Source organism: Lagopus muta, chromosome 8 (genome assembly GCF_023343835.1).
Source record: "Lagopus muta isolate bLagMut1 chromosome 8, bLagMut1 primary, whole genome shotgun sequence".
Taxonomy (NCBI): domain Eukaryota; kingdom Metazoa; phylum Chordata; class Aves; order Galliformes; family Phasianidae; genus Lagopus; species Lagopus muta.
Window position 1 is genome coordinate 5088071 of NC_064440.1, and position 27396 is coordinate 5115466.

General features: G+C 39.2%; 1 protein-coding gene and 1 long non-coding RNA gene across 8 annotated transcripts in view; one reads left to right on the forward strand and one right to left on the reverse strand.

Annotated features, from left to right (window-relative positions):
- The window catches only part of LOC125696571 (von Willebrand factor D and EGF domain-containing protein-like), a 168961-nt gene that overhangs the window by 37898 nt on the left and 103667 nt on the right, over positions 1–27396 (forward strand). For both annotated transcript variants that reach the window (XM_048952370.1, XM_048952371.1), the window contains exons 2-7: positions 2966–3150; positions 10125–10350; positions 12493–12719; positions 19422–19511; positions 20952–21087; positions 24549–24766. In XM_048952370.1, coding sequence (XP_048808327.1) covers positions 2966–3150; positions 10125–10350; positions 12493–12719; positions 19422–19511; positions 20952–21087; positions 24549–24766 — 1082 coding nt within the window. The remainder of the gene's footprint in view (positions 1–2965; positions 3151–10124; positions 10351–12492; positions 12720–19421; positions 19512–20951; positions 21088–24548; positions 24767–27396) is intronic.
- The window catches only part of LOC125696575 (uncharacterized), a 51263-nt gene that overhangs the window by 17746 nt on the left and 6121 nt on the right, over positions 1–27396 (reverse strand). For all 6 annotated transcript variants that reach the window (XR_007378420.1, XR_007378424.1, XR_007378422.1 and 3 more), the window contains 5 exons: positions 24153–24289; positions 22014–22243; positions 15908–16076; positions 12681–12821; positions 2959–4237 (listed from right to left, as the gene is read on the reverse strand). This is a non-coding gene — a long non-coding RNA (uncharacterized LOC125696575). The remainder of the gene's footprint in view (positions 1–2958; positions 4238–12680; positions 12822–15907; positions 16077–22013; positions 22244–24152; positions 24290–27396) is intronic.

Consider the following 27396-nt stretch of genomic DNA (forward strand, 5'->3'; position numbering starts at 1 on the left):
TGAAGTTGAGTGAAGCAAAGACATGTGCGCATCTGAGCAACAGCTCCTAGATGATACAGAGAACTGGCAACAGAAGCAGCTCCTTGTAGGAGGCTATAGCAGATGACACATATAGCTTTCTCATATGTAAAGACATAAACATCTCCTTTTAGAGGCAATCTAAGCTACACACATAGGGAGAGTAACAGCAGCTCCATACAAGACATGGATACAGACTTTTATTATCCCACAGCAGTACAACTGTGATACTGAGCATTTCATCACTGTACACAAAGTTGACATCTGCACCTGGTATGAATGAAAATGACCAGAAGGCTCCATCTGGTCACTGTGTGGATGCAGGAGGCATGGGCAGGCATCCCAAGGGAGAGTCACCTGTAGGGCCCCACTGTTTCTTTCTGGATTTTCCTTAAATAACATTTTGATGCTATGGTCTGGCTACAGTGATATCTTCATTTATTTTCTACAGGAAAGACAGTACAATTCTCTTACATAGTGACATGCACGTTAAACTTTACTGTGATTGTCATATGGCTGCAATAAGATGCATTTTCATGAGGAGCTCAGTAATTAAGGGGTTGCCCTGCTGAGACCTTACTGCAAAACCTGGGCAAGTATTGGTTAAAGCTCTCTCCTGCTCACAGCATTTCATAAATACACTTTTCAGGGGTGAGCACATAGTTGTTGTCTCAAATACTGCCAAGTTTAATGAGTGAACACCCCTCTCCTCCCCAACCTTACCTTCCTCCCCCATTTCAGAGAATCATAGGGGTTGGCTTGGGTTTTGCTATTCCAAGTCCCTCCATGCCCTTTGCATGTCCCATCTACAGCACTGAACGCTTCTAATGCTAATTTGCAAAGTAGTGTTTTCTAAACTACTGCAAACAAAACTATGGGAAGGATGAAAATAATTAGCTGTGTCTCAAAGCCTAATATATTTGCATTGTTTAGACAGAGCACTTAATCATTAGTTGGACCACAATCTGTTGTGTGAATTTGGATTATTACTAATACGGCTGAGCAGAAGGTTATTAATTACATGTAAATGGAGTTTTTGATATTATTGTTATGGAGAAACTGAATGTTATTAATTACATTACAAGGGTCTCACAGGATCCCTGTGCCAATACTGTGTGTAGAGCCATATTTAAATACCATTTACTCTTAGATGCTTTTGTTTCTTGTTCAGAATGAAGGAATTCAAAGCAAGCAAACAGCACAAGCCAAAGCCCTGTTCCAATTAACACTCCTGAAGCTGTGAGTGATATTTAATGAGGCTGTAGGGAAGCTGCCTTTTTAAAGGTTTTTAAAAATAGAGTAAACTTTTTAATGAAATACATGGTCTGCTGCAACATCACCTCCTTGGGCTGGGACTTGGCAAAGTGGTTCCCAATGCTGGGTGCAGATCCCCAAAGAGGACATCTGAGAGAGGGGATCAGATCCCAGATCTAAGTGGTGCAGAACTTCCAAGTGTTTTTTGTTTTTTTTTTTAATGGCTTTTACTTACATAAAAGTTTGAGGCACTATTTACTGTTTTTACTTGAAAATGCAATTGTTTTAATTCAGAGGAATTTTGCATGGGAATTGCATTGTAGTTTTGACAGTTAAATTCTGTGAAATTTGCAGTGAAGACTCTGTTATGCTACATTTTGTCCCCATTTGTCTTGTAAACCATTGCTTTGCCTTTGGCACAATAAAAATTATCTTTAAAAACAATGCCAGAAATGGATTGACTTTGACCTTCTGAGTATCTTGTCAATAAAATAAGAATGATAAATCTGTTTCAGAGTGCCACTGGCATAACATTAGAGTGATAATTCAAAAAGCAGCATTTGAAAAATGATATTTTGGGGAGGGTTCTCATTCTCTGTCAATAAATATGCTCTATTTACAGTGCAAAGGGGTAATTCTGCTAACTGCCATACTGAGAGGAAGTCTTGCAGTCCCCTGTGCTCTCTACCAGCTACATCACTGTTAACAATTAAAGATTACTTCAGCAAGAAATGAGCTGAGACTTCTGTTGCTGATGTGCACAGCAGTCCAACTCCACCTCAACCTCCTCTTGTGCCCCACTCTACAGTGCTGATACAGCCACAGTGGGTTTTGCAGAAAAGGAATAAATGGTTGCTAACAAAGAAAAGGCTTTGTTTTTCTACATGATCAGCTTTTGCTAACAAACAACTTCAAAAAAAAAAAAAAAATGACTGGAAGGCTTCCTTTTATGAGGTGATAAGAAAATACTGAATATTCTGCACTGAATCATAAGAAACATGAAAATAAACAGAATGGGAATGTAAACAAACATACAGTGAGGGGCAGCAGTTTAGAGTCAAACTTAGTGATGCACACACAGGAGCTGTGATGTGCCTGGCTTTATGGGTACCTGCCTGGGGCGAGTCTGACCTGTGGCTCCAATAGTTGCAAGACTAACTCAAGCTTATTTCTAAAGAACACACAGTTGGCTTTTCTCTTTTTAGTATTTCTTGTTTTCATTATTTTTATAAACATGTATTTAAAAGTATGTGAATCACGGAATCATAGAATGATTTGGGTTGGAAGGAACATTAGAGGGGGACAACCATATCCCTTGCATCGCTGCCACCCCTCTTTTGATGCAGCCTGGGGCACAGCTGGCCTTCCAGGCTGCAAGAGAACACTGCTGGTGATGTTAAGCTTTTTTTCCCACCAGTATGACCTTCTAATTTTATATGGTGAAATACTAAATTCCATCATTTCCCACTGTTAGCCTTGAAATCCAAACCAAATCTGAACATAAGTATCATAGAATGGCTTGGGTTGGAAGGGACCTCAAGGATCATCAACCTCCAACTGTCCTGCTTCATGCAGGGGCACCAACATCCATATCTAATACTAGACCATTAAGTAGATACACTCAAGTGATTTTAAGTGGTTATTGCCAGAATCCAGCTATGTTCTTTGATCTTTGTCCTGTCTCACCTTTCAGCTCCTGAGTGCTCCCCAGCTGGACATCACATCCTCCGCAGCCCATACCGCAGCACCAGGTTTGACTCGCTGGAGCTGCAGCGAACGTCTGCTCAGGTCCTGGTGTGTGACCACTCATTGCCACCAGCATGGTATCGGTTCATGATCAACAACACGCCTGCGGAAATGCCAACGAGATGCATTGAAGTCAGTAAAAATTATGCAATAACCCTGGTGAACGTGAATGAATCTTCTTTCCTTTCCAGCCACCTCTATACCCTCATAGCCAGTAGAGTGCAATGGGGAGTGGGAGGTAGTGGGAAAAGCTCTTTCATATATCACCACTCTGAAAAGAGGACAGTTTTTTTCTGGTTTTATGTGCATTGAATATATGCGACAGTAATGTTTAATTTGCAATCAATCGTTACTGCTCCAGTAACCTGAGACCCTAAGCAAAGTTGTTACCATATCACATAGCCCAGTTGCAGGAGGTTAGAACAATTTCAAACAAACTAATTCAGCAAAACTATTCAGAAAACAATGAACTAGTTACTGTAAATGGCTTTACAGATGATATATTCAATCTAGAGTGCCAGGAAGTTTAATTTGAGGTGATGCAAACCCTGCTGGAGAACCTTCATGAAATTAACAGCCATACAAAACAGACCTGTGAACTTGTCATAACAGGTATATCTTCATAATCTAACATGAAATGAAATGTTAATAGGTAATTGTTGCTTGCGTGGGATTTCTAGCTCTCTGCATACACAATCCATAAATCTAATTAATGTGAACAAATTGACATGATTATTATTGAAATATGCATTCAATGGCAGTTATCCTTGAAACAATATCCCAGTGCACTATCTGGTTTATTTTTAAAAAATTGTTCTATAAGTGTGTATGCATTCTATAAAATTATTTAATTTGTCACTGTATTTCAGCATTTTTCAGTATGTAGCAATTCTTAACTGCCTGATATTTTTTTTCTGACAATGTATTCTTTGTTTCTTCTAATCTCTTCTGTGGAGTGTGTTATTCAGGTTTGTACAGCTATATTCATTAGTTTAGTTCTTTATCTTGTAACATAATTCTTACCATTGGTTTCTTCATTATGGTCCAAATGACAGTAAATCTGTTTTGCTGTTGAAGGATTACATCTGTTAGATGTCGCGATTGGAAGAATATGCTTCTTTCAGATCTTCACCTTCTAAGTCTGCCTCCACGTTCCATCTCTTCCACTTAATTAAATCATTGTTTAATTTGGTTTTCCATTTAATTTGAGCAAAAACCTCTGGAACAAAATAATTTAAATTAATAACTGCACAGCTTCCACTCCCTAATAAGCAGTTATTATTGGGCATTCTAGTCTCTGGCTGGAGTGAGCTGATTTTAATTAAACGAATCAAAGACAAAATCCTCAACAGACAGAAGGGAAAGGCACCAAATAAAGCCTGACAGTAAAGCTTGGAAGTTAAAAAGTACATTACTCCAAAACCTTGTAAAATATGTGTCTGCTGTTATTCTGTTGATACTAGCTGGATGCAATTAGCTGGTTATCAATAGATAAGATTAACTTCTTAATTCAAAGCCATAGTAGGTAAGGATCTTTATCACCCAACTAAGCTCAAAGGGGATTTAAATGATAACAGAGATTTAGAAGTCCTATCCTGACTAAGAGATAATTGCAGGAGGAGAAACATCTCATGATGGGTGAGCAAATGGGAGGTTACAACCACAAAATCTGAATCTTGCCACTGAGAAGCTCTACAACAAGAAAAGAAGATATCTCTATACTGTTGAGTAGCCACAGAAAGCCTTGTGTTCAACAGAGGTATTCCCAGGTATCAAAGCTACGGCCTACTGTTCAAAAACAATAAATTGTTTTTAAACAATTGCCAAATTTGCTGTAAAATGAAACAAACGAACAAACAAACAAATCTTAAAAGAAGGGCTACCCCTTCAAGTAAAGGCTTGTAGATAAGCCTTTACTGAGTTTAAAGATGGTAGCAACATGCTATTCAGAGAAAATCTATTTAAAAAAATATAGAGATGTATTTAAATACCCATGTGGGAAACAAAATGATATCAAGCACAGAAACAGGCTTCCAAATAAGAGTAATATAGGGTGCACACATACGTCTGCATGCATAGATTTACACATACAGATGGGCATGCCCTATGAAAGGAATGAATACTACAAAGAAAGGAGAGAGAACACAACCTTCAGATAAGAGATCACTCTGTGGATTACAGAGGAGCAGCACATTTTGCTACCTGAATGCCCACAATTGCCCACAATTCACAGCAAACCCAGAAATAGAGCTGTACCTTCCTTCCTCTTGTTTACACAGGGGTAAAAATGCATAGATTTCATTGCAATCTTAAGGAAGAATGTCAATTAAGAATTTGATTATGCAAATAGTAATTGGATCAGGAGGCAGCAATAATACTCCTGGTACTGCATGCATGAGTTGGATTCATCACTTCTCAAAGCAACGCTAATATTGTCAGCTCTGGGTAATCGATTGTAAATAGAAAATGATAAGTTGAAAAGAAAGGGATTAAATCCAGACTCACCACTAGCACAACTATCAGTAGCACACATTTGTCCTCCGAAATTGAGATTTTTAATACCCGTGCTGCAAGGATGTATCTACAGCAGAACTGCAGATGTCCCACTCTATGACAGCATTTTGGAAATGCCCAGTAACAACACCTACCCGTCACATCAAGATTACTCCCAATATCCTCCTTCAGAATTTTCTCTCTCATTTTTCTCTCTTTTTCTCTCATTTAAGCAAAACTATCTCCAAAATCGTGCATTTAAGTTCATGTACAATTAGTATATGTGGCGAAAGGACAAGCAGTGTTTTCAGGGTTGGTGTTTGCTCAACAGTTGCATATATAACAATATAAATTTTCTTTTATACACATAAATAGTAGGCTGTAACATGGGCTGACACACTAATCTTTGGTGTATCAAACACGGACATTTTAAGTATGCCAAACATAACCTGCCAATGATGCCTGATATTGTAGCCCCTGGAGAAGAAGATTTATTTTTCCCATGCTCAGTGTAATTTCCTCCTCTACTTAACCTGTTGTAGAACATATTATAATCACAACCAAAATAAAATATTTCAACTGTATGCTATTATTTTTTATTTTGTTTCAGTTTTTATTTTGCTCTAAATCCAGTACCCCTTCAATTTGCATTTTTTTTATGAACTTAAAAGCAAGTAACACTATCAAGGTATTATTTCATGTTTTCATCTGCAAAGTTTTCATCTTGTAAGTATACACGAATACTTCAACATCATAATGGTAGGTATGATGAGGTTTTGTTTTTCTAGTTTGTTTTTCTGACATGCAAAAAGCATTCTGTAGATAAATTGCAATTACAGTCTCTATTGTTCAGAAGCAAGTACTTAAAAGAAACACAAGACACACAGTGGCTTAATTGCTACTACAGATATTCCTGACGTAAACCAATTTCTGTGGCATTCAGCCTGAGATTTCAATAAAAAAAAAAATCTTATTTACTTTAACTTACTACAAAGAAATTGAAAAAAACCAACTGAGGCAAAGCAAAGTTTTGAGTGGATAACAGATGCAAAATCACAATGCTTTAGCAGTCAACCAACAATATACCAAAAAACCTTCTATCTCACTAACTAAAACAATGCATTTCTCACATATGGTGCTATTTATTTTTAAAAGCATAATTTCAGTGCAATACCCAAGTGACAAGAACAATCAAGCTTGATTTCTTTGTGCAATTATAAAGAACCTCAGAGAGTTCCATCAATCAAACTAGTTGATTGTCCAAACTCCAACTAAATGGAAGGAGACATCATTGGATTACACAGTAATGGTTTGTCCCATAATTATTGGCAACAGGAAACAAATTTAATTTTTTCATTTAGGCTTAGTGAACCAAATTATTTAAAAGATTAGCTGGTGCCTAATTGTGATGCAAAAATACCTAATGAGTGCTTACCTGCCACAAAAAGGTGTTGTGAACATTAATTAGGGCATGTTTATAAAACTCTTTGAAGATCAAAACCAGCGCTTAACTACTACTGGATAAAGTACAAAAGTACACTGAACACTCAAAAAGCCTTTCAACTGCATAAAAACTGCTTTTCTGTGTGCTAGAGAAGCTTTCTTTTGTCTAACCAGTGTCACAGAGTACCTAGAGATGCAGCAAATGACCTAGATTTGGGGTTAACAACAATACAGTTTATGTCACTAACTTACCATTACGTTGGCAAAGTGCAAGTCCAAGTAAACGCATCAAATGAAGTAACCAAACATACCTTATCCACTATAGGGAATTTTAATCAGGCATCCATTAAGATTCACATCCTCAAAACCATATGAGAGAATTTATAGGGAGAAGACTACCTACTGGTAGACCTACAAATGAACTCAGAAATAAAAGGACAAACTTTGGGCAGTATTGCTCTACCATACCTTAGTTTTCTTCCTGCTGCATAGCTCGATTTCAAGGGAGAAATGCTGATATTTTCCTCACCACAGCACTAGTGCTGCCATGTGCTGTAAGTGATGCAGACTGCTTGGATAACTTCAGCAAACCCATGGTCTGATTCCCACCATTGACTCCTCAGCAGACAAACTCCTGCCTGCAAGAAACTTTCAGAGTCTGCTCTGGTGTGGAGGCAGCTGTACAACTCTCATTCTTCATTTCAGAAGTGCTGCTGAATTATGGTGTGAGATTCCCACGGCTTTTTTCTATTCTTAGAGCAGCAATGACTGTAGTTATTGCAAGTAAAAGCTATGCCTTAAATGCCAATCTTTTGCTACCTCTGTATTCAATTTTCTGTTTACTCTCCCAAATGACTGCTTCAACATTTACTGCTAATTATGCCACAGCTGGAACCCGAACATTTTGGCTCTTTGAAATCTCTCCTCCTAGACATTTTTCCCTTTTTTCCTTTGTTTTATTCTGTTCTTATCTGTGCTGCTCATTGAATACATGAATATACAATTGCCCTCGTCTTCCCAGCTCTGTTTCCTAGTTCACAGAGGCCTTGCACAGCAAATCCTTTTGGCCAGCATGGGGCAACTTGCCCAACTAAGGTGGACAGCATGCATCTCAAAGCAGGAAGTGAACTTGTTGGCCTCCTAAAGCTGCTGGGAAAACACAAATTCTTGATCTATACCAAAATTCTTTGTTGGCCACTGCATCATATAATTTGTTCCAATTACTGTTTTCTCACAGTCTGCATTTCCTGGTTACAAAGTCAGTCAAAAGGGTTCATCATATCTTGTAATTTGTGCATATTACATAATAAACAATTTCACTCAGGTGGTTTCAGCACGAGATTTGCCAGAACAAAGCCAGGGTGCTGTGGATCACAACAGGGGTTTATCGGAGAGCTTGCACACAATGCTGGGGGCTGGCTCCAGCAGGGCTAATCCATATTTTCTCAGGCATTGAAACAGCTCACAGACTTATGGCAAGGATAAAATACAATGAGGGAGAAAATCACTGCCTTCTGATTTCAGAGGGATTTTTGTTGTTGTTGTTTTATTTTTTTCCTGCATGTTTAGAGGGGACACAGACCCACTTTTAGGTACAGATTGCATTTTGCAGCCAGAATGCACTCGCATCTGTCTATTTATCTACATGGCCCACAGCACTGTAGATATACGAGTCTCATTAATGAATTTGTCTTCTCAGTACTGCTGCAGGGAAGCACTATCAACGTTCCAACAACCCCTTATACCACTGTTTTAGAGATAAGGAACAAAGGCACATCAGCAGCAAGGGGTTGCCCAAGGTCGGGCAGCTGGTGGGGAAACTGAGGCATCATGCCTACCTACATGTTGAAGTCACTTACTCAGGTCAAGGTAGAAATGAACAGGTGGAAGAGCTTGTTTTCCAGTCTTTCTAGTTCAACTGCTCCCACAGTTATCATAAAAATAAAAAACAGTCTTAAAAAGTGAAGCAGCAAAGCTGGCTGGGCCAATGGAAAAAAATGTTAGTCTTTTTTTGTGTTTTTTTTTGTTCTTTTTTTTTTCCCAATGTGATCTGTAGCCAAATGTCCACAGCAGGAGGGAGCATGTTGCTGAAGCTGAACAATTAGATACAGCGTTGCTCCCTACCGCGGGCTGAGGAAATGCAAAGCAGCTGCAGCAGACACTCTCTCTGTGGAATGTGACTAATATATGAGAATTGATTATTGCTGGTGTTTGGTTTTAATTTGCAAACCTTAACTCAAATATCACTCTGCTTTGCATACCGGTGAATGATGGGTAACAGTACAGAGTAACAAGGCAGCACCGCAATTGACTGTGAATATTTTATCCGGCGAGGATTTTGCCTAAACTCCTCGTTGAAGTAGTAAAATTAAAGACAGCTTTGGGTAATCACATGTCCTTAGCCCATGTCAGGGCTGAGATGCCTGAACATCCCTCTGTAAGATCAGAAAAGTACATTTGGTGCTTAGCCACGACCCAAAATGCCATAATTTTAAGTATTTCAGGATCAGCCCTTTCCAATGTGTGAGCCTCCTGCTGTGGTTGGTTGCAGTACTCAGTGACTTCAGGGACCTAATCTGTGGATTTGATTGAATCTATCAGACTATAGAAAACTGAAAGTCAAAAACCCCAGAAAAATTGAGCAATTTATATACATCACTTGTATCCGTTTTCTTTCAAGGACAAGGAAGAGGGTTAGCCCCAAAGACATGCCTGGGCCATCCTGGGAGGCAGGGCAGGAGCTGTCAAGGCAACAGCAGCTGGGCTGATCTGAAGTAAGGTCTCTCAGGACAGGAAATAACAACCTTAAGTTGCTGCAGAGAAGGTTGAGGTTGGATATTAGGAAAAAATTGTTCTCAGAAAAAGTGGCAAGATATTGAAACAAGATACCAAAAGAGATAGTGGAGTCACCAGCCCTGGAGATATTCAAGAAATGCAGAGACACAGCATTGAAAGACGTGTTTAGCAGGCTTGGTGGGGGTGGGCTGGGGTTGGACTTGGGACTCTCAGTGGTCTCTTCCAACCTTCACAATTCTAAGATTCTAAAGCGTTGGCTGGGATGTCCTGAGCACTGTGGCCTCCTGCTGGTTCCCTACAATCACAGTCCTTGGTGGCTCTCCATTCAGTCCTACCAGCTTCTGACAAACTCTTTCTTTTGTGCACATTCTCAGATGAACAAATGTGGGACACAAGCTCCGGTGTGGCTGTCACTAAGGTCTGAATCCCTGCCTGCTCCAGGTGAAAGCAAGCGCCTGATGGCCTGTGGTACCTGGCAGGTCTTCGGGGGCACCAAGGACTGCTGCTTGTTCCGGATACCCATCACTGTCAGGAACTGCATCAAGTTCTTTGTTTATCTCTTGCAGCCGACTCAAGGATGCATGGGCTACTGTGCAGAAGGTGAGGATCAATTTCATTCATCAGTAGGACTGTCTCTGTTACTCTTGCTGCTGTTCAAAAGTCCTGGTACTGCAGTACACATCTCAGTGACCTTGCAGTCAAGCATCACTCCCAGTAAGATGCAGACCACGTAGAAAATAAATCAGCCACATTCCAAGGTGCTCCTGAGGTATAAGTATTATTGCCAGCACACAATGGAAACTGGTTTGTGTTACTGAATAGCTTATGTGGTTACAGATCACTTGTTACCTTTCCTTCTGTATTTCACTCCATTTTGGCTTGAAGATGCACAGCCAGTGATTGGAAGCATCTTGGTTATAACAAGGCACTGTATGCAGAATAGTTTCTAAGGCTTGTTCTTATCTTAAATAACCCAGTATCACCCAGAAAGATAATTCTGAAACTCTGAGAGGAAAAAAATTCCGATAAAAATCTTTTTCATGACATATATGTAATTATTCTCATCAGAAATAATTTTCAGCCTACTACAAGGGATCTAACCTCTGTTCCGTAACTAGGAAACAAAGGAAATAGCAGAAAGCAATTGCTCACTCTGTTAAGCCTTCTGAACTTCAGTGCATGTTCAGGTGCATATAGATTTAGTTAGAAAAGATGATTCTTCCTCAAAGAGGAAAAATTACCATTGTAATTCCCTTTCAGCATTTTTTTGGACAGAGACATGACACACTGAGAAAATAGGGTTATCGCCTTTCAATTAGAAAAAAAAGTTTAAATAAATTCCAAAGAGAGAGAGATAACTATGTTCTTATCTTTATCAATATTTTATTGTTCCCACAAAGAGAAAAGAAGACAGAGGAAAAAAAAAGGCTTAAAGAAAGATAAATTTACTATTTTGAAAAAAGAAAACTAAAATACTGGCAGTAAAGTAAATGAAGCTGCTCTTTAATTTTCATGATTCTTTCTGAGAAATGACTTTTTTTTTTTTTTAACTTGAAAACCCTCATTTTTCAGTAAGGTTTCAGTTGAAGAAGCTGAGCTTTCTCCTACACTTGAAGACTTTTTACCAATACCATTTCAGTCATTAGTTTTGTACTTTCTGCCAATCCATACCTATTCAATAACATTAATCCACCTTCATTTTTCATAAAAAGAATATTAAATAGTTTTTCCTTTCCCCTCTATTCCAAAGCAACAACTTTCTACCACCAGTGTTGAAGCTTTCTATTTTTCTTTTTTCCCCCCATATATTTCAGTAATTCTTTAGCTTCTTGATTTAAGGATGCTTTCAGAATATTGTGCAATGGATGGAAAGAACCCAAGGCTGAAGTTCTGGAGGGATGTTGACACATTGTCTGAAATCCACTAAGCACTGGACAAGTGTTAATATATCGGTTCTCCATCCTGCCTCATGCCTTACTGCCTTGTGCTTCCATAATATTCTCTATACTCCTTCAAAAAAAAGTTTCTTAAAATATCCTTTCAAAGGCCCTTGCACCAGCTTCTTGTTCTCTTCGAGTCCAAGTCTCTTGAGATGAGAGAACATCATCCTACAGCATTAAATATCTTTTTATTTCTCCTTGAGAGGAAGAAAACTATTGGAGTTCATCCTCTGTAAAAGCCTACAGAAATAGGCTGTATTTTTAGAGGAGTAGAATTATTCTGGGCAGAGTGAGACTATACTGAGCAAGCTCATCCTAGGAATGTCCCAGCACAGCCTGGAAAGGATCCTCACAGCACAGTGATATGAGTTGGATGCTATTTGAGTTCGCTTCTGCAACATCATTTGTTCTCATATCTCTTCTGTAACTTACTGAAAAACTCGGGTCAGAAGGTTCTGCTTCTGGGAATGCAAAGCTGGCAGCCTTTGCTGAAATAATTGATTTGTATTAACCCATGTGCTTCATTTCAATAATGCTGTTCTGAATGCAAAATAAAAAAACAATATCCCACGTCTAACATTATAGCAATGGGCAATCAGTACCAAAATAGCTACTTTTGAACTTCATATGAAATACAGTGTCTTGTTTACATAGCTAATTATCAAATCACAAGAATATAAATGTGGCATTTCTCTCACATTTAGCTATATTGAAATCTTCCTGTTGAGTGAGCGATTCTAATATTAAAAACGTTTAATATTATTATTATTATTATCCTGAATCCTTCTGCTTTGCCTTTCAGAAAAACTCCCAAGCCTGACTTTACAGCCATTGATAACTTCTGAGCTCGTGCGAGGTCGCGCCCACCTGAAATGCGCCTACAGCTCACCCAGCTGGGGGCTGAGCTACACGGTGCTCTGGTCACGTCTGGTCGCCCCAGGCAAACAGGAGCAGATCCATCAGGACACCACCCTGCAGACGTGTTCCTACCTGGAGATAAGCAGCAGACATCTCCAGCTGGGAGACACAGTAATGCAGCAACGCGTGGTCCGGCACTCTGCAGGGTCAAATCCCATCTGAAAGCCCCTCTGGGTGTATTCTAGGGCTGCTCCTCGCTCGTTACATTCACATCTAAAGTGAAAAAAAATATATCAAAATGAAAGCTTGATTTCAAACAGGCTTATATAATTTTTGCCAGATTTAGGACACGTCATATTTCTTTGGATTGCATGGTGTTTGTTGAAGCTGTCCATTTTACTGTTTTCTAATGGTAGCCTTACACATCCATTACAGCCTGAACACCATAAAGCTGGTACAAGTAATAGAAACATGTGCCTGAGACAGTTCTATCTTAGTGTTTGTTGTACTGTGCAGCAGCAAGAATCTGCACTAGACACAGATGCAGTTATATGTGCTCAGTAATTTTTATACTTGTGGACCAGAGACACAATAGCATCTTTTCACAGAAGAGAAAGACAGTATAGTAAAATAGAGGCTTATTTTTATGATCTTCTTCATGGTGTTCTGCCTCTCTGATTCCAAATTTGTGGTTCAATAGTATGCTGAGAGATAGAATTCATTACAAAACAATCTTTAAGAAGTGTATTTGATGGCTTACATGGCAACACAGATCTAGCGTCAACAACAACAACAAAGCTGAAGCCAATACAAGATGTGGAAAAAATTGACTTGTGTATGAATTCACGGCCTTTCATGGTACTAAAAAAGACTTTAAAAGTTAAATTAGGTTCATAACTTTTACAGGCAGAGAGCCATTAGTGATGCTACAATGAACTGAAAGAATAAACAGGGATAATGGCCTTGTGTTAAAAGTAGGTTGGAAATAGTCTTGACATTTCACAGCTCCTCTTTGATATAGTTAACAAATAAGCTTTTTGCAGTTCTTGAAGAGATGAATCATTTATAACCATGGCACAATCTAGATAGGATTTTCTCTTATTCCTCCTCATAATTATGCCTCCTGAGTTCGGAATCTGACGGATGCAGCCTTCACTTATATTACAACACAGGGCAAAAAATTATGCCAGTTTTCAAGACAAGTTTGTGTTACAAAGAGATATTTTCGTCAAAGCAATCTCACGTGTAATCACTTCAAATCTAGATTTAACAATCCGGAGGGATTCAGAGAAAATATAGTTCTACTAACTAGTTTCATCACCAAATACTTATAAGATCATTTTTATTATATTAAGTTTTTCTGTAAGCCCTTCTTGTCCTTTCCTGAAAGCCACATGTTTAATTTAGCTGGTTTGATGAGGCTAAAATGTTCCTTTCCTTGCTAGAATTTTTTTTAGTTATTCTTTTTAAACAAAATTTGCAGCCTTTTTGATTAATTACAATTAGCCATAAATCATCATTGTTGAAAGCCAAACAACAAAGCCCCAACTGAAGCTGGGAATTCAGTTTTAGATAGTAGGGATTTTAGAAAAGTACATATTTGCCATCCCACCCAGAATTTCTGATAACAGTCAGAAAGGGCTGGATGCTCCTTTCACTTCCAGAGGTGTAAACCTGAAGCATCTCCATAACTACTGATAGGGCCACCATGAAGGAATGGTAATGCCACCCATAGGGAGATGCAGACCTCGAAAACTAAACTTTGCTGCTCAGATATGGTTTGGGCCCAGGATGTTGCAGACAACATGTAAGTGGAAGAATTTTCCCCTTTTTTTTAATTACTTTTGCAGTGATTTATATTCAAGCTACAGTTTATCTATCAGAAAGTCCCCAGGTAATGGGTTAATCATATATTATCAATATATTTTAATACTTAGTCAAACCTTAGAGAAGAGTAGAGATTTACCAGCCAACATTTCTGAATTTGCATTGACTAAACAGCCAGTTGTTTTTTAATAGCTGTCAGGTGTGCATTTCTCCTCCATCTTTTGGCTCCAGTTTTGTTATTTCAGACAGCAGTGTTGGCAGCATAACGTTCATGAAACTATTGCTGCTTTAAATAAATCTATAACACGCTGCTGTTTCTATTTGGGCACTGAAAGAAGCCTACTCCATGTGATACAAAAATCCTGGCATTCTGAAGCCTTATTTATGCGATGGTGAGAGAGGTCATTTAATTCCTTGAGGCATAGCCATCTATAAATTATAGCGGCACACTGTGAGTAATGAGTTGTGCTAAGGAAGGTGTTTAGAAGAAAACTGTGCAATTTTGCTCAGCGCAGCAATCTCAAAGTTCACACAATGAGGAGCAATTTTCACCATACATAAACTGTCATATAGTCATTAAGGTTGGAAAGACCTCCAAGATCACCTAGTCCAACTTCTGATCCATCCCCAAAATGCCTACTAATCATGCCCCTCAGAAACATACCAACAGGTTTCTCGAAAACCTCCAGAGATGGCAATAAACTCTGATAGTCATTGCAAAAAAAAAAAAAAAAAAAAATGTTTTACTTAAATATTTGCTTAAATAGACTGGGCATTTTGTAGGACACTGCAATACATCAAAAATCCAGCCAGAAGACCATAAATGAGTACCTTGATGTAGAACAGAGCTCATTTTCACACTCGAGAAAAAAAGGAGTGAATTTTCCCAGTGCTTAAATATGAAATCGATCCCAGCCATTGGACTTAGCACAGCAACAGAAATAGGAAAAACTACCTTTTTGTAGGTTACACCTCCTCTTAAAATTTACTTCTGAATCTTCAGGCAGAGAGTGAAGAGCATTTCCACAGAAACAGAGCTCCAGGTGGGCTTGGAATGAGGGTAAAGCAGTGACAAGCAGAGCTTCTAAGGAGCTATCTCACTGCTCCCCTGGAATACTTACCTTCAGCTCTGCTCCTCCTTTCTCCTCTTACTGGCTTTGAAGCACAGCTGCTCCCCATAGAACCACTCATCCTGCCCTGGCCCATTGGCGTTAAATTGAGCAGAATAGGACATTTGGAGGCCTTTCAAGCCATTACCAGACACCCTTTCACCTGTCAAGATCAATTTCCTGCCAATCCTTCTCTTGCAAGCCATCAGTGTGCATGAGAGGCTCTATCTTGCTGCCCCTTGACTGCCTTTTGACATGGGCTGCGCAGCTCCAGTTCTGGAGTTAATAGAGAAAATTGTCTCAGTCTTCCATTCTGGCAACACACAGACATCCCTGTCCAGTCAATGGGCACAGGTATCCCAAGTGCTCATCCCTCATGTTGAGAAGAGAGTTCTCCACAGATGGCCAGTGTTAATTACCAACCTGAGCAGCTTCAGTTCCCCTGCCTCTCACAAGACTGGCTGTCTGGGTCAGAAACGTGCTTCCATCCACTCCCAGTACTCCAACCTGGCAGCTCTCCTCATTTTGGGGACAAGTGTCACTGCCCTGGGAGGAAGCTCTCACTGCACGCTCAAGCTCCCATAGATGATTCCTGCAATGCATTCAGAACTAATTAGAGATGTGGAAAAGAGTGAAAAGTAAGGGTCTTTTTTCTTTTTGAAATGAGTAGAAAGGACAAATTTGGAAGAAATTTACACTCAAGAAGCTTTGAAAAAAGTATGATGATGTGCAAGTTATTAAGGGGAAATTTGCTAAAGATGGTGACAGCTTCCAGAATTAAAATACTTTCCCATCATTTCCCAGAGCTACCCGACCTCCACCAAATCAATGGCTGAACTCTGCTTCCCACCGAGTATGCAGCTCACAGGATTCACTGTGAAGTAGGAAGAAACCTGAGTCCACTTAAAGGCATAAACCTGCTCCAAAGCACAGGAAATAAGGCATTTCTTATCTACTAAGGCATTTTTCTAGCAGGAATTTGTGCCTATAAGTTTTCTGCCCTATAGGAAGATACACAGAGAAGAAGCAGCCCACAGCTGGCAGGGATCAAGTTATCAAGCGCACCCTTAAACTCTGTCCCTTTAAAGGGGATGCTGAAAAAAAATATTATTTGATTTTTATTTTTTTTTTAACAGATCTGATGAGTTTGTGGAAAGCTACTGCCTAATATGTCATTGGCCATCAGCATACAGCTGTCAGTGCTGCTTTTATCTCTTTGTTTTAAAAAAGCAGCATGCGTAGATGGAGAAGGAAAAGAGGAGAAAGAAGAAGTTGATTACTGAGCTGAAGAAAAATGAGTGTTTAGCTGAAGGCAAAAAAAAAAACAAAACCCTCACAGTGACTATCATAATAATGATGTGACAAACTGTCAACCTGTAGCTCCGCAGCCAACGAACACGTGGGCTGGTTGAGCACCTCATGAGGTAAAGGCTGTACAAGCAGAGGCGCGACAGAAAGACAGGAATGAAATGTAGCTCGTGATGGGTGTCTGTACACTGAGAGTTGGGTGAGCTCTGCTCACTTCCAGTACGTAGAGCTAGAACGAGCTGACAGTCTAATAATATCTCAGCACATCTTCACGGAGCTATTTTTGATGCAGATTTTTTATCAAACACACCTCTCTTCTACAATGTGAGAATACACAGTATGTGCAGGGAATGGCGCTGGGTCTACCCATTGCCCAGGGGTTTCTGGCAGATGCCCCCCACCAGCACCGCTGTGTGTGCAGCAAGGTGACTCCATTTGAACATTCTGGGTAAAAAGCAGAAAAGCACAAACAGCACAGCAGCTGTAAATACAGTATCTGCAATGCGGGTGTGTTGGATTTGCTTACTGAGTTCTTCTCTCTCTCTTTTTTTTTTTTAATATAATTTTTATCGTTTTTATTATTATTTTATATTTGCTATTTTTTATGATTACGTGAACGAGAACATTCGTCTTTCTCCTTTGGAGGCAAACTGGTTAACAACATGATATCTAAGGGATTCTAACCTTAAGGCATTTCTGAGACTTACATCACTTTTTTTCCAGCTTGGAGGAGAACCATAACTTTGAGGTAACAAAGAGGGATTTTTTCAACAGAAAAGGAAATACTCCAGAGCAGTGGGCAGTCCCTGTCCACAGGATCACAGAATCATTGAATCATTAGAGTTGGAAGGGATCCTTACAGTGATCTACTTCTACTCCTCTGCAATGAACAGGGACATCCACAGCTCCATCAGGTGCTCAGAGCCCCATCCAGCCTGACCTTGAGTGCCTCCAGGGATGGGACATCCACCACTTCTCTGGGCAACCTACGCCACTGCCTCACCACCCTTAATATAAAAAACTATTTCCCTATATCCCATCTAAATCTCCCCTCTTTTATTTTGAAACTATTTCCCTTTTTCCTATCACAAGAGACCCTGCTAAAGAGTCTGTCATGTGAATCTGGAAATGTTTTGGCTTTACATTGGTTTTGCTGGCTCCAGCCATGAAAGTAGTGCCTGAGATGGCCAGTGAGAAACATGAAGAGCCTTTGAATCTGTCCAAAGGAGCTCCTCACCACAGAAAGTAAATCACATCAGTCTGCTGCTTCTTCATGGGTCACCCGAGGCTTCAGAGAGACAGCAACTGTAAATATGCCATCTGACCATTTGGTATTGATTTATTGTGACACAAGCTCTTATTCCATTTCCAAGAAAAAAGGTCCCCAAAAAATGAGAGCTACAGTTTCAGAGCTCGCTGTAAGTTTGCTTCAAGGAAAATTTCTGTAGTTTAATCTTATGATCCTAGAAATGATGTTAGCAGTTTGGGTTTCGTAAAAGCAATGAAACATTAAGATGGCAGATGGTGCATGGGCTCAGCAGAGATAAAGGTTGCGTGACTGTGCTAGGAATCAGACATACATGGCGTGGCACAGCACACTGTGTTTGGTGGGGTTGTTTTTGTTGTTGTTTTGGGGAAATTATTTTATTATTTTTACACTATAAAACTCGTAGGTACATCTGCACCATCTTTTTATTGCAATAAGAAAAAAGCAAATTCTTCTGTGAAAGCTGACGTTTTTTTCTGAGTCTGGATGACTGTCAAATTAATTTATATTTAAAAAAAAAAAACATTTAAAAACAGTGAAGCCTGGAATCCAAGGGATGGAACACCTTCTCTATGAGGACAGCTAGAGAGAGCTGGGGCTGTTCAGCCTGGAGAAGAGAAGCTTATGTGAAGACCAGATAGCAGCCTTTCGGTATCTAAAGGGGGGCTGTAAGAAAGAAGGGGAGAGACTCTTTAGCTGGGTCTGCTGTGATAAGACAAGGGGAAATAGTTTCACACTAAAATGGAAGATTTAGCCTGGGTATAAGGAAAGAGTTTCTTGTAATGTGGGAAGTGGAAACAGTGGAATAGGTTGCCCAGAGAAGTAGTGGGTGTCCCATCCCTGGAGACACTCAAGGTCAGGCTGGACGTGGCTCTGAGCACCTGATGGAGCTGTGGGTGTCTCTGTTCATTGCAGAGCAGCAGGACTAGATCACCTTTAAGAAACCCTTCCAACTCAAACAATTCTATGATTCAGTGATCAAGGGCCAATGTCCTAAACTTGACCATAACACCCACAAACAGTGCAACTTCCCCTAATTAAAATGAGTTAATATTAAAACCCTAACAAGATGCTTGGATAACTGAAAAAGAAATTGTATTTTAATATTTAGTGTTATTAATTCTTGAGATGGAAGCTATGTTTCTTTACTTGTTGTAGACATCAAAAAATCTTTCAGATCTCAAAGCTTATGCATAAATATTTTCAACACCTAAGCCTCCAAAATCTTTTTCAATGGTAAAAAAAAAAAAAAAAAGAAAGAGAAAAAGGAAGCTCTACAACCCAGATGAACAAGAATATACATAGTTATATTATTTTCGTTCAACAAAAGCAAATACTGTTGACACTGTTTGTTTAATGCAGGTCTTCTGCACTGTGACTGCATTTGCAAGGGACACTCCTGAGCAGCGGTCATTGCCTGAGCAGAGCAAAGGTTTCTACGCTGGGATTAAGGTAATGCCATTGGCCATGGTTCACTGATTTCTCCAGGATACCTCTGGGTAATATTCATATAGTATCTGAGACTCTCTGGAAAACAAGGCACAGAAACATAGGCCATAACCCATGTTGCTTTTAGGTTCACTTTGAGAAAAAGTCATAATAAACTGTGGGACTTTCAGAAGGTTTGCAACTGGAGCACTCGTCAGAGAAGCATGCAGGCGTTGACACTAATGCAGCATAGAGAATGTGCACAGCTACATCTGCTAGTAAACATGCCCCAAAGTACTCTGTGGTTATGTATAAATGGAAGCCACACCTACAAATTGCAGAATTTCATTCCAATTACATCGAACCAAAATGAATAAGTATTTGACTTTTTATCTACTGCCCCCTTACGGCCAGGCACTACAAAGAACATACTGCTGAGGGTAAGTCACAGTCAGTACAAGGTCTGGGTCTGATCCTGTCCAAGGATGGGACTGTCAGTCTGGCAATCCTGGAGATTTGGATATTTGAATATCCCAGAAATGGGATCTGGAAAATCTGGAAGCCTGTTCTGTGTAATGCTGGAAGAACAGTTAAGGGCTGTGAGGCATGGGTTGACTAGAGAGGTGGTGGATACCCTGTCCTTGGAGACAGTCAGGCTGGACAGGGCTCTGAGCACCTGATGGAGCTGTAGGTGTCCCTGTTCATGGCAGGGGAGCTGGATCAGATGGCGTTTGAAAGTCCCTTCCAACTCAAACTATTCTGTGATTCTTTAATTCTATAAACAGTAGCAAGTTTTTTTGTCAATATCCAAATTTCACAGGGAATGGGAATCCTCATTTCTGTCTGGGCCCAAGTACTGCATCTGCTCCTGCCCCAGGAGAACAGACATGCAGGAACCACCCAGCCTGAGCTCCTCTCCCTGAAGCTGCAATACATTATGTATGGAGAAATCCTTCTTCCTGCCATAGCAGGGAAGAGGAATTGGGTGAAAAATGCACTCACTTTGCACTTGGAACAGAGTACAAATACAGAGTGCATAATCAAGAGGTAATGCTGCACTTCAGGCTATGAATACCGCAGGTATTTCTTTCAGTGCACAGCAGTAGGAGCTCCTGTCAACCAAGGATGTTAAACATGAACAAATTCTATGGTAGTGCACTATTTTCAATCTTAATAAAATCCTGTTTTGAAATGAGGAAATGAGAAATAATTACACACTATATATGATAAGCAGAAAGATATATGTTTTTTTTAAATTCAAAGAGTATTAAAACATTTTAACAACAGTTTTACCTTTGGAAAGTTGAAGATGGTTATTTTGAAGATTATTGTTATTATGGAGATTATTGTTATTTTAAAAGCAATTATCTTGACCCATGATTAAAAACGTTCGAAATTTCAAAAATATCCATATTGCCTTGTTAATCTGTCAAAATGATCTAAAAACAATTTTCTTATTTTCAGTTTTTACCAGAATCATTACAAATTGCAGAAGATGGCAAGGAGCACATTTTGACCATCCTGAGCACTGTGCCCATTACCTGTGCTGGGCATAACGATTCATGTAAAATCACATTACGGCTCAGTACTGAGGATCTGGGTGAGTCTTATGAATCAATGTGATTACTTTATTTCCTGCATTTCTGTTACAACGAAACCTAACAGAAATTATAAGGCTTTAATAACTAGGAAGGGCAGAGGCCATAAAATTGACAAAATCAGCCAACCATTTGCAAGATAAAATAGATGACGACATCACTCAGGCTTTTGCCATCAGAAATATCTGAGTAGTAGCAGTATGAACAACAGTCTGCTGAGATTTATGGGTGAAATAACTGTGAATAGAAGAACTTTTTAAAATTCTAGAAGTATAATATTCCATTTTAAGTTTTTGTAGAAGCAATGGTCTCAGCTAAAAAAAAAATCATCAATTATCAATAAGAAGTTCACCTGCAGATTTATTACTCACTAAATGTGTACTGAAGCCTTTTTTCTTTCTTCTTCTGGATTATATTTGCTGTCTGTCTCAATATAGAAGAAAAAATCATTCTTATGATAATATATTACTCTCTTTCTAAAGGTATTTTTTTACTTAGAAACATTGACAATGCCATTTAGAAAATCCTCTTGCACTTTTAAATGGTATATGCTTTCCAATGTTAATCTGGTGGAATATCATGCTTAACCAAGGGGAACATTTTAACTTGCCATTTGCACTAAGTAAAACACCCAGCCATTTTTCTAACAAGGTATTTATTTTTCTTCCAAAGGTGGTTCAACAGAAAAATGTTTAGAGAGAGGATTAAAGTATAAAAATCTGATTTAAAAACAAAAAAAATAAAAACTTGCCAAAGAATGGATATTATTCCCTTTCTGAATTCCTGTCCTTTCTTTCCCAACCTCAGCCAAATACACAGGCAAAAAAAAAAAAAAAAAAAAAAAAAAGAAAGAAAGAAAGAAAGAAAGAAAAGAAAAAGAAATTATTCAAACGATATCATAACACAACGATCTTAAACTGAACAGTACCTTATGGTTCCTGCAGCTGTGTTGGCTCTCATACATGAAGTACTTTGCGTTTCTTCATGGCTCAGTTCTGCTCCCTTCCCCATATTGCTCTTGGCTTACAGTCTATGCCAGTCCACCATGCAAACATTTGCTGAGCTCATGGGAACAGATTTTCTATGATATGGAGATAGCTGAGAATGCAGGCTGCTGTGTGGTGGGATAGCCCTGAGAACTCCAAGCAACAATCACACCTACAGGGATCAAATGAGAGTTAGTCACTTACACAATAAAGGTAATTTCTGAGTACAACAGATTGGACTGAGGTTGATCCCTTATCACAGTCTTTTCCAGTCTTACAGTATGCATTTCATTGAGAGAAAGAGGTGAGGCAGGATCTGCAGAAGCAGATTTTCAGGTTGTCAATGAACATGATGTGTTGCTGCCAAGACATGCCAGGATAGAGAGACAACTCAACCAATTAAATAATCTCTGCAGGAGCTAGTCACTAAAGAGGCAAATTTCCATCAGTTTAATCAACACATTTCTGTAGCTTAAACTAATGACCAACTCTAACCTCTCATTACTCCACCCTGAGGATGCTTCTATGCTTCACACTTAAGCTGGTGTTAAATGGTATATCTGTATGTACTTAAGGATGAATACGTATTACTGGGTGCATGCACAATCACAGGTTTTATTATCTCTTGGGTCCATTTGTATATCTGAAAGAATGCTGTGGGCTTTTGAAAAGCATAACATGTTGGACACAGTGTTATAAATTGGAAATAAAAACAATTTCAGTTGAGATTCATTTGTACTGAGTAAATTAACACAGAATCTCCTTGTCTGACTGAATCCATCTAACAACACCATTCTGTTAATTATGTAAGGAATAAGTGATAAGAAAGCTAATTACAAGCACGGAAATATCTCTCCAAGTTCAGACAATATCATAATGAATACCAAGACACAGCAGATCAACTGGAGTTCAGCCTCTGTTAAGTTTATCACTGCTATTTTGACAAGATGATTTTCTTTGATTTTAAACTTTTGTTCTGGGTTGTAAGCAGAGCTCATAAGGTAATAAGTAATGGCAATAACTATTCCTTATAGAAATCTCCAATTTAATTGAATCAAGAACCTTGAAAATGAGCCAGGATTTTTCTATAAGATGTAAGGCATCCTTTAAGGATTGGGAATAAGAGATAATATGCTATTAATGGTTGCAGGCTTTTAGTTCAGATCCTGTAGACCTCTACAGGGTTAATTTCAATTAGGCTTTATGGTTCATTTCCATAAGGAATGAAATGTTGACTATTTGATCTTATTAGATATACCATCCTAATGTACTTGAATGCCACCTCCAATAAATTATTAAGCAATTCAACAAATTGGAAAAATTATATGGAAATCATTTATTTTCATATCAGATTCATTCCATTGCCACAATTTCTATAACTGTTCTTATCTGCTGATAATTATTGGTCTGGAACAGAAAAGTAAATGCTCAACACAAATGTTGGCAGCCCTGAAATCAGTAGTGGTATTCTGGTAGGCTGGAAAGGTGGCTATTTCTTTCTTTACCCACGAGAGAATTCATGGTTGGATGACTTCCTGATCATCAGATAGACATCATCCAAAATACAGACTGTGCTATCATAATTCAGTGCTCATAAATAATAATAACAAAGTCATTGAAAGAAAAAAACTTTTCTTTTGTCCTTTCCCTGGGACCTTAGCATGGAGGATCAAGACTCAAGGGAAATGGACACTACCAGCCCTGCTGCTAGAAGAGGTTACTTTGGGAAAAATACAGCGTGCAAAGCTGTGTGAATGATTTGAATTGCCATCCCCATATTTTTTAGTGTCCATCACTTTACCAGCATCACAGATACTTAAATAGCTAGTATCACCATAACTCATGGCATTTCCATAGATTTTTAGTGAATTTAACCTCATGACCTTGATATTTTACAGATTGGATAGTAAAGCACAATAATCTAACATAACGAAATAAAAGAGAAAATCTGTTACTTATCCAAATGTACTGCACTTATCTTCCTGTGATGAATATAAAGTTCACTAAGAGCTGACTTGAAAACCCTACCTTTCCACATCAAAAATTCTCTATATCTTAAATTAAATAGCTCCAGTTCATACCTTGTTATAATAAAGCGAGTGAAAGATGTTTTCCAGAAGCATAGATTCATCTCTTTCTTTGTCACAAGAACAACTCATCTTCATTTCCGTGTCATGGGTCCTTAAAGATAAGGTTTTCACTCCAGAAATATTAACACCTGTTTAAAGAAAAAAGCATCAATGTGTTTCTGTATGCTGTCTACTGAAAAAAAAAAAAAAAGAAAGAAAAAAGAAAAAAAAAAAGAGTAAAATTTGCTAAGAGCCTAAAAGTTGCTGGATTGAGTCAATTATAACCGTGTTCGTGAAAAACCCATCTGGTTTCAACACGTGTCGTGGAATGTGAAACATTTGTGTTGGATGGGGATGGGTGACTGTTTGGATACCTCTTGTCAGACTCAGTGCTCATGTTCATTTTAGACAGCCAATTACTGGGGCCCCCAAACACTGTCCTCTCAGCGTGCCAGGTGGATCTGGTGCCGGCGCCCTGCTCACAAGGCAGCTGTGCAGCAGCTGCACTAACAGTGACAGCCATCACCGACTTCGCTCAGGATGGGAACCGCGTCAGCTACATCAGAGCCGAGCCAGTTGGACACAGAGATGTGCTTTGGAGGGCTCACGCCTCGAAGGATGTAAAGGTGGGGTCCTAAATTAATTTGAATAATGTGTCAAATTTAAATTGGAGGTGTAGTAGCAGATAAAATGAGGCAATGGTAAACCTTAACCATGTAAAAATTTGGGGACCACTGTAAACCAACACAACTTCTATACATGCCGTGAAAACTAACAAGTGAAGCCTTTTGCTTCAATAGATTTAGGTTTCATTATTAGTGAGCTCATCAGTAGGCCAACAGATGAATTATATGTGCAAGCAGACAGTGGTTTGGAGAACAGCTCCCAGAAAAGCAGAGGAAAGGCAGCGCCTTGGAAGTGGAAAGAAGGAAAGGGACTTGGCAGTGCCATGTTCAATTTGTGACAGTGCCAAGAATCACCGTGACACCACACACGCAGCCACTCCGTTTCTTCACTCATCCCTGCACAAAATGTCCAAAGGAAGGATAATGGGAATCAATCACAGAGGCAAGGCAGACCGTCCCCACAGGGAGCTTGGCCAAGGAGCGTGACGAGCAGGAGCTGGCTCACTGTCCTTGGAGCTGTTCAGAGCCACAGCTGGGAGCTCCAAGAGCCGTAATCCCACAGCCCAGGGGAATGAGAAAGGAGGTAGATTTGACTCAGCTAAAACTCTCAGAGCACTGGCATGTCCAAGCTGGTGCATTTGAAAGAACTGAAAATAAGCCCCCAGTTAAATCTGTAAGTTCACTGCCCTGATTCTGGTGGATTTACTCATGGTAGGATAAGATAATGAGACCAAAGGAATTTTTGTCTTGAAATGTGAAATGCCTTGCATGTGCTTATTCCCTCTTCTCCAGCACAGCCTTTTTTCACACTTTCAAGGATTCTTAGAGCAGAAATTGCAGCTAATTCAATGTAGTGCACTCACATACTCATATTTTTTCTTGTAACTTAAGAATGCTCTCCATTAAAATATGAAAATGCAGCAAATGTGAAATGGAATTAATCAATTTTAATAATAAATTCCATCTATCTCAGCTAAAATTTGATCTATGGATACATAATAAATATAACTTTCCCTTTTCCCCAATTTCCCCACTGCTGCTTTGCACTTAATTAGAGGCATTAATGTAAAATTGTTCCTGCAACACATCAAGGAGAAATCCATACATTAAAATCCACATAGTATTTAGTGCTTCAGACTTTTCAAATATGTTTTGTTTATCTTAAAATGGAATGGAAATGGTGGGCAGAACATCCTGGCAAATTCAGACACTTGGGAAAAGAAAAATGATTTCTTCAGCAAACGAGGCTGCCTGTGACTAAGACTTATATCCTTTGCTGCTACCATGCAAGAAAAAAGCAGAGCAGTGAAGGTTGTGGACATGGAGAAAATGGGAAAATTCAGAGATAATTCTTTACTTTACTCCAGTAAATACAAATGATACAATTGATTTCAGATCAAAAAGCTGTTCAGCCCTTTGTTCCTCCAGACAATCACTTTAATAGTCTGGGATGCCAGACACCTGTGGGTGTCTAAGCAGTGTCTCTGTGTGATGGTTAAGGGACATTTTGAAACACAGATGACGTACTGCCTCAGGTGAGGAGTTTTATCAGCTACTGTGCTTCTATCTTCACCCTCTTATTCATTTATTTAATTTCACCACTTTTCCTAAAAGCTAAATTCTGCTTTATCACTAAAAGGTTGCACAAGGATATAGTGGCCATTCTTCTTACTCGCTCTGCAGACTGTGGCAGTACTAACTGAATTGTGCCTCTGGATTTCTCATGGGCAGTAAGCAAGCAAGCAAGGAATTAACAGCCCTGACCAAGAAATAAGGCTGGCAGGCTGGATATGAGAAAACCATAACACTTCATCACTTCTATCAGTGTGACTGGGAGCTCTTCATACTGCAAATCACTGTATACCCCAGTTCTGCATTTCTGGGAACTGGATAGTAGAGTATATGGCCCTGACAAAGTGCCATCTCCAGTGAATGAGGCAGTGCAGGCCCAGCATGGCCCAAGGTTCAGATTTGTGACTTCAAAGGGATTTGCCTGATCTCTGTTTTTTATAGACACATCTGCTTCTTGCATGTCACCGGGACTCTTAGGTCTCCTCTGTGGCCCAGTTTATGTCCAAGTTACAATGGGTTTATGCTGCAAATCGTTGTTCTGTTAGATCCTTTCCTCTTTTGTTCAGATGCCAAATGCCGACAGCTCCACCAGCCTAGTTTGGGCCATCACCACCAGCACCCAATCAATAACGTGCACATCAAATATATAAATCAGCCATTCATGTGCTGCATCAGGAAATTTAAGGTCAAACTAGGGGACAGACAGCGACTATTGCTAAAATATGCTAATGCTACTTAATTACAGCATACCTTCTACCGCACTTCAGGCATTAAAATTAGTGCAATTTAACGAGCACTCTACTCTCTTGATAATTTCATAGAATGATCTACTTCTTCACAAAAAAAAGTTTATCAGAAAAGCTTCTCTTTTCACCAGCCAGCACACTACGTTGAGTAGAATGGGAGCACTTTGAACTCCCATATTGCATGTGATTAAATGCAGTTGCTTGAAAGCGAACCCTATTTTGCACCCACCTGCAATCATGTTTTAGAAGTCAGATTTCAGTTTGTACTTGACACATGAATCTTGCTCCTAATGTTTTGTGAGGAGTGGTAAT